This window comes from Trachypithecus francoisi, unplaced genomic scaffold (assembly GCF_009764315.1).
Source record: "Trachypithecus francoisi isolate TF-2019V2 unplaced genomic scaffold, Tfra_2.0 Lachesis_group2, whole genome shotgun sequence".
Lineage (NCBI taxonomy): Eukaryota > Metazoa > Chordata > Mammalia > Primates > Cercopithecidae > Trachypithecus > Trachypithecus francoisi.
In genome coordinates, this window is record NW_022681465.1 from 72,734,727 (window position 1) to 72,742,370 (window position 7,644).

Consider the following 7,644-nt stretch of genomic DNA (forward strand, 5'->3'; position numbering starts at 1 on the left):
CCAGTCTAGAATAGTCACTCACTAAATATTTGTCGAATTAAATTTAATTAGAATAATTGAATGAACACTGGATTAAGGGCGATATTTCTCTCTGGTAATGACATGTTCATGTTTTCTGAAACCCTTACGGTATCAGGGTGTCTGGGAACTGAAATAGAAAATAGGAAGCCACTAGAGAAACCTGATAGCAGAGTTAAATGGGATGAGGACAGAGGATACACCAAGTTCAAGTTCTACATTAGGTTTGTGATTTTAGGCAAATTCCCTTAATCTCTCTGGAGCTCACCCTACTCTTCAATGTTCAGTTTAAAAAAAAAAAAAAAGTGAAAACAGATGTATTCATTTCTTAGGGCTCTGGTAATGACCATAAATTAGGTGGCTTAAAACAATAGAAATGGGCTCTCTCGCGGTTCTGAAGGCTGGAAATCCATCATGCAGTGCTAGGGTTCGCTTCTTCTAGAGGGTCTCAGGGAGAATCGGCTCCATGCCTGTCCCCCAGGTTCTGGTGGTGGCTGGCAGCCTTTGGCGTTCCTTGGCTTGGAGATGCCCCACTGCAGTCCTTGCCTTCATCTTCCCATGGTGTTCCCTGTCTCTGTGTGTCTCTGGCTCCGTGTCCAAATCTCTTCTCATAAAGATACCGGTCATATTGGATCCATGGCTGCCCTAATCCAGTATGACTTCATCTTAACTAATGAATCTGTAAAGACCCTATTTTCAAATAAGGTCACATTCTGAGGCTCTGGGTAGACATGAATTTGGTGGGTGGAGGGAGTGGGCAGACCATCATCGTAACACAGTGTAAAACATTACACATGATAAAGCCCTTCTTGTTATTCCTGATACTCTAGTACTGATGTTGCCTTACATGAGGGCATTAAAAAACAATCTTGATAACATTATGCTAAGTGAAGTAAGCCAGTCACACAGTCCCCAAAAGACAAATACTCTATGATGCCTCTCATATGAGGTATGAAGAAGAATCAAATCCATAGAGTCAGAAAGTAGAGGGCTGGTTGTCAGGGGCTGAGGGGAGGGAAAAATGAGGGGTTATTATTTAATGCAATGCTTTTGTTTTGTAAGATGAGTTTTGGAGATTGCCGGCCCAACAATATGAATATGTACTTAATGCTACAGCACTGTATGCTTAAAAATGGTTACGATGGCCATGGTTATGTTATGTATGTTTTACCATAATTTAAATGTCTGATAATTTTTAATTACATGAACCAGCCTGGAAACCCACCAACTTTTATAACACTCTTGTTTTCTGTTAAGAAAACTGCACTCTGAGTTGCAAAGAACTTTTGCCCTGAGAATCATCTATGAACCATGTCTGCCTGTGCCTCAGTGTTTTATTCTGTTCTCTTCTTCTTCTCCAATGCCTTAGCTATAACCTGGGCAGTGGTGTGGCATCCATCATGGTGAATGGCTCCTTCAACGATGGTCGGTGGCACCGAGTTAAGGCCGTTAGGTGAGTCCCTCCTGCAGCATGAGCCAGAGCCAGAGCTGAGCAGTGGTGGGATGTGGTATCCAGTTCCCTTGTAGTGCCACTGTCCTGTTCCCCAACTTTGCCTGGCATCCTAGTACCCCTGATCCAGGGCATTCAGGGAATTTTCTATGAACTCCCACTGTGCCCTACACTGACACTAACAGGCCAGGGAAACTGAACCCCCAAACCTTCACTAAGCAGTAACCTTCTGGAGAAGAAACCTTTTGATGGCTGAACTGGAGGAGCCTTGAGAGTTCAGGGTATGTGGACTTTAAAGAATGTTTGGGCCGGGCATGGTGGCTCACAACTGGAATCCCAGCACTTTGGAAGGCCGAGGTGGGTGGATTGCCTGAGCTCAGGAGTTTGAAAGCAGCCTGAGTTACATGGCGAAACCCCGTCTTTACAAAATACAGAAATTGGCTGGGTGTGGTGGCACATGGAGGCTGAGGTGGGAGGACCGCTTAAGCCTGGGTGGTGGAGGTAGCAGGATCATGCCATTGCACTCCAGCTTGGGTGACAGAGTGAGATCCTATCTCAAAAAAAAAAAAAAAGAGAGACTTTCAAATGTCATCGTACAGGCAATCCTCCCGCATCCATCTGGCTTTTGTTTGTTTGTTTCATTTGTTTTGAGGCAGGGTCTCGCTCTTTCACCTAGGCTGGAGTACAGTGGTGTCATCATGGCTCAGTGCAGCCTCGCTTGCACTCCCAGGCTCAGGCAGTCCTCCCACCTCAGCCTCTTGAGTAGCTGGGACCACAGGTGTGCACCATCTGCCTTGCTATGTTGCCAGGGCTGGTCTCAACCTCCTGGGCTCAAGTGACCCTAACCCTAACCCTTTGACCTCCCAAAGTGTTGGGATTACAGGCATGAGCCACTGCACCCGGCCACTTTTTTTTTTTATAACATTACCTAAACCTTAGAAGCTGACAGTATTTCACCCAGCCCCGATTACTTATCTCCCCATCACAGAGGTAATTACCACCCTGACTTCTGATTAACTTTGGATGAATCATTCCTTTGCTCTTCTTTGTATAATAGTTTTACTATTAATACCTTTGTCCATATTTCTAACAACATATTTTCAGAAACCAAATAGCAGGCTGAAACTTAGAAATGTCAATCCCACATGTTACATGAAGGTCCCAGGAGAAGATAAGCTGAATCGAGGCTCTGGTTGGGGTTCCCTGAGAATTTATCATAACCCTTTCTGGGGAAGCCAGTGGGTAAAGTCATGAGTGAGGCCTGGGAAACATGGTGCCTACCATGGCTACTTTCCTACTCAGCTCCCATGTAGGCTGCGATAGGGAGAGCTTCGCTGGGCCCCCAACCCCTGGCTGCTGGGCCTGCCTTTGAAACCCTAGAGGAAATGGGGATACAGAGGCAAATCTGTGCCTCTCAGCTTCCCAGGTGGCCTAGAAAGCCCTTGAGACCGAGGGTGATTTTGATGAAGTCACAACTCTAACTTCCTGAAAAAAGAAATGTTTTCCCATCATGAATATCCACATGCTTGGATTTCAAATAGTTTCTAGACTACAAGTCAAAAATTAACTCCAAAATACTCCGAACTCTATGGCTTCTAACTTCTTCATTTCTCCCTCTTACCCATCTTTAAAGGGGCTTGGCCGGAAACATCTAAAGGAATATGAAGTGCTTGAGCTCTTTAACTACACTTGATCCCTACAAATCCCCACCCTGGGAACATCAGGGAACAGCACCCTTCTCCCACTTTCCTTGGGTGGAGACCATTGGTAGAATACTCACACATTGTGGAATAATTTTTAAACCTTCACAGTTGTTGTTGGGGTTTGATTATGTATATCAAGATACACACTGGTGAGGATACCAGGCACTTCCTAGACATCTAAGGAAACTGATCTTAAATGATCTTCCCCTAGACTGTACAACTGTTTGTGGGAAAAGCCAAGATTAGAATCCCAGCTCAAAGCCCTTTCCTTCCCACCCCATGATGAAACTCACCCAAAGCTAGGATTTCAGATGTTTGGGAGGGAAAAAGCAGTGGAAGAATTTCACATGTCAGAGTGTCAAGCTGGGCACCATGCAGATGACTCAGCAGACTTGGCTTTTCCTATTGGCATGATGGATACGTCTCCTGGTGGGTCTTAGGTGGCAGTGAGGCTGAACAGAAGGGGTTGAGCCCAGAACTGGATGAATGGGAGGATTCCAGCAGATGCTGAGAGTTGTGAGCAGACAGGCCTAGAAGGGAGGATACAACAGATATCAGGGGGAACTGGGTTAAGGCCATGGATATCAATTATGGTAAGAAGGATTGAGTGGATACCTTAATTCTCTGTGGCAGGCTCCAGGGTTAGAGATAGAAGTGTCAGTGAAAAGGAGATTGCCCAGGAGGCCTTGCTTTGGACCCTGTCTTGCTGTGGGGAATCCTGGTCTTGCAGGCATTAATCCCAGCAGAAAAGAGAAAATAAATTCCAGTTTATTGAACATCTCCAGGTGCCAGATACTTTTCATACTTTGTCTCAGTTAATATTCACAGCAACTTAGGTTTTATAATCTTCATTTTATGGATAAAAATGATGATATGATAATGATATTGATAACAATAGCAATACATTCCTTTACCAGTCTTTATAGAGCAAGATATATATTAGGTATCATGCCCTGTGCTTTGTACACATAACATCTGATCTCCACAATAATCTTGGGAGATGGGCATAGCTATTCCCATCTCAGGTGAGGACGCTGAAGCTCCACAGATTCCCTTGTTCATTCATCTTCTGGGATGAGCCTTATATTATTCCAGACATAGGAGATACCTCACTGAAGAAAATTAACATCCTTGCCTCATGGTCTTGCATTCTAATGGTAAGCGACAGACAGCACATAATAAACATGATAAAGAAGCATGTTATTATGTTAGAAGGTGATACCACATTTTTTCACATCTAAGATGCCATTGATTATAAGGTGTATCTTCATTTTAGATATAAAAAATGAAAAATTCTTAGACTTTATGAACTAGAGTAAGTAGAAAAAAATGGAATATTTTAGAGTAATTTCTTTTAAAAGGCAGGGCAAGCAAGGCCAGCTGTTGCGGGTACTGCCTGTCACAGCATTCAGGTACAGGATTCTAAGAAAGTACTTCCCAAATGGGAAGTTTGTGGTCTCAAAGACGGGGACAGAACAACAGGAAGTTCTCTAAAGCTCTAGAGGAGGTGCTATCAAGAAGTGAGGCCTGAGTGAGTCCACCCCCCAGTGCTATAAAAGCAAATGTATTTGCTCGAAGAAGGCTCATGGGGCTGGATAGGTTTGAAAAACAGCTTTGAAAACTGCAAAGCCCTTGCCACCAATGAACACCTCCCTTTTCCTGTCTTCAGAGTCACTTTAGGGCTCTGTGGGTCCTTTAGAAACTTCCGAGCCAGTCTTCCCATAGAATGATCCTCTACCTACAAAAACTGCTTCGTTGGCTTTTCATTATACTTAGAATCCCAGCTCCCTATGGCTTCCCATGCCTCGCCAGCAGCTCTCCTCCCCTGCGCTTCACCTGAAAGGTTTTCCCTGGCCCGCTGTCACCTTCAGGATAAATTCTCAACTCCTTACGAGCGGTTCACCGTTTGCTTGGGGCTTCATCTTTCCCAGCCCCAGTGTTTTGTGAGTTCCATCTGTGCTAATCCCTGCTCTTTCTCTTTGCTGTTGTTGCTTCCTCTGTTTGCATAACCTTCTCCTTCACTTGATTTAACCTACCCGGGCTACAAGACTCATTTTGGCCAGAATCTCCTGTGGGCAACTTTTTCTGACCATCTGTCTAATAACTGTCCTCTCCCTAGTCTAAGTTAGGTGCTGCTCCTCTGGTGGAATTCCACAGCACCCTGTGGTCTTCGTGGTGGAGTGCTGGCACTGTGTTGTCATTCACAGTTTGACTTTTTGTCTTTCTCAGTAGACCGCAGGCTGCCGAGGGCCAAAAATTTGCCTTTTGCCTTGATTTCTGCAGCCCCATCATTTAGCACAGTGCCTGGCACATAGCGGGTCCCTTTAATACATTTATATTGAAATGAATGAATGATTGAACGAACTCCAAAAATGCCAGGCTTTTTGTTCTTTTTTGTTTCGGCGTTTTGCAGGGATGGCCAGTCAGGAAAGATAACCGTGGATGACTATGGAGCCAGAACGGGCAAATCCCCAGGCATGATGCGGCAGCTTAACATCAATGGAGCTCTGTATGTGGGTAAGTGATCGACCCTCGACCAAAGCTAACTTAGGCCAGTGCTTTTCTTATTAGTCTTCCATTTGCTGTGCCAAGTCTGCATGCTTGGCTGGATCAAATACCTGAAAATCAGGAAGCCCTCCAGATATTCAGTTCTTTCATTTTCTGAACAGCTGACTCATGGCTGAGGGAGCAGGAAGGGCTCCCTTCGATGCTTTTATGCTTTGGACAGATCCACCAGGAAAACCAGGCTTTTCTTGTTTGTAGAACAAGAATCTGCTAAATATAGCTCCATGACTTCTCTCTGACAAAACAGGACCTGTTTTCTTTCCCCTTGCAGAATAGAATGACTAGTATTTCTGTAAATGGCTTATTAGAATTAATTTACTAGTGCAGATGCATAAAAATGAAGTTATTTTTATCTATATGGTATTTTCTATTGAAAGCATTCAACATTAGTGCATTTCTTTTGGTTTAAGATGACATCACTTCTAACTACACATTGCATTCTGTTGACATTATACCACACTTCAAAATTTACTAGACACTGTTTGGTCTCAAGGTGGTCAGTTGGGCCAGAAATCACACATGAGGAATGAATTTATAGCTTTTGATTGTGTACCAAACTGATCCACGTCAATCTGTTCCTTCAAGGATAATTATAAAATAGTGAGAAATGAGGTACCGAGCAGCTCAAGGGGCCCACAGCCCTCACTCACGTATCCTATGAATCGAGGGATGCCTTGATTAGCAGACATTCAAGTGCCCCAAAGTGGAACCCCGACCTTGCCCTGCTGACACCTGCCCTTTGGCTCACCTCATCTCCCTCTTGCTTCCTGGCAGGTGGAATGAAGGAAATTGCTCTGCACACTAACAGGCAATATATGAGAGGGCTTGTGGGCTGTATCTCTCACTTCACCCTGTCCACCGATTACCACATTGCCCTCGTGGAAGATGCCGCAGATGGGAAAAACATCAACACTTGTGGAGCCAAGTAACACCAGCTGGCCTTGCCCAAGGGACAGAGCCTTCTATTCTGGGAATCCCAGGGGCCCTGAGATCCTGCCTGATGCTATATGCAGAGGCCCAGGGACCAGGTGTGTTTCCTCTCACCAAAAAGGAAGTACACACTGATGAGAAACTGAGAACCAAGACAGGCATCCCTGGGTGGCCTTTCCTGCTGACACTCCGCGAGCTGACCCAGCAGAATTCTCTGTGTAGGAAGCATCGGACCTTGTCCATTGAATATGTAGCGGCTGCCAGAGATCACACATCAATGCAAATTCCAGAGCCTGTCTGCTATAGCTCAATGACTGTGTTGTGATTCATGGTACATTAAAGAGAGAGAGAGAGAGAGAAACCCCCAGGGCAGTATTAAAATACTTCTCTCCTTCCCTGACTCATGAGGCTCTTCCTGACAGCAGAATGACTGTGTGCCCTTGAACTTCACATTTCCCACCTTGACCCGTGGATTGTTCGGATTAACCCCTTCCACTCCTCACTGGCTGGCTCACTGTGTTCTGACTAGTCCATGAAAATAAAGATGGAAGGAGACCAAACACGGAATCATAATCATAATGCGGCCCCTTCCCCAGAGCTTACCTCGAATGTGAAATTCCTACTTTTTTTTTTTTTTTTTTTTTTTTGAGGCGGAGTCTCGCTCTGTCGCCCGGACTTGAGTGCAGTGGCCGGATCTCAGCCACTGCAAGCTCCGTCTCCCAGGTTTACGCCATTCTCCTGCCTCAGCCTCCTGAGTAGCTGGGACTACAGGCGCCCGCCACCTCGCCCGGCTAGTTTTTGTATTTTTAGTAGAGACGGGGTTTCACCGTGTTAGCCAGGATGGTCTCGATCTCCTGACCTCGTGATCCGCCCGTCTCGGCCTCCCAAAGTGCTGGGATTACAGGCTTGAGCCACCGCGCCCGGCCAATTCCTACTTTTTATAATGCAGAGTTAAGGAGCTGAGCCCCGTGATTTTGT

General features: G+C 45.3%; 1 protein-coding gene across 4 annotated transcripts in view; it reads left to right on the top strand.

The window, feature by feature from the left end:
* Positions 1 to 7,226, top strand: part of EGFLAM (EGF like, fibronectin type III and laminin G domains) — a 201,225-nt gene extending 193,999 nt beyond the window's left edge. For 3 of the 4 annotated variants that reach the window (XM_033179400.1, XM_033179401.1, XM_033179403.1), the window contains 3 exons: positions 1,388 to 1,471; positions 5,585 to 5,688; positions 6,511 to 7,221. In XM_033179400.1, coding sequence (XP_033035291.1) covers positions 1,388 to 1,471; positions 5,585 to 5,688; positions 6,511 to 6,665 — 343 coding nt within the window. In that variant the 3' untranslated portion in view covers positions 6,666 to 7,221. Of the gene's footprint in view, positions 1 to 1,387; positions 1,472 to 5,584; positions 5,689 to 6,510 lie in introns of all 4 variants that reach the window. The other variant, XM_033179399.1, reaches the window with a different exon arrangement.
* Positions 7,227 to 7,644: the final 418 nt, after the last annotated feature.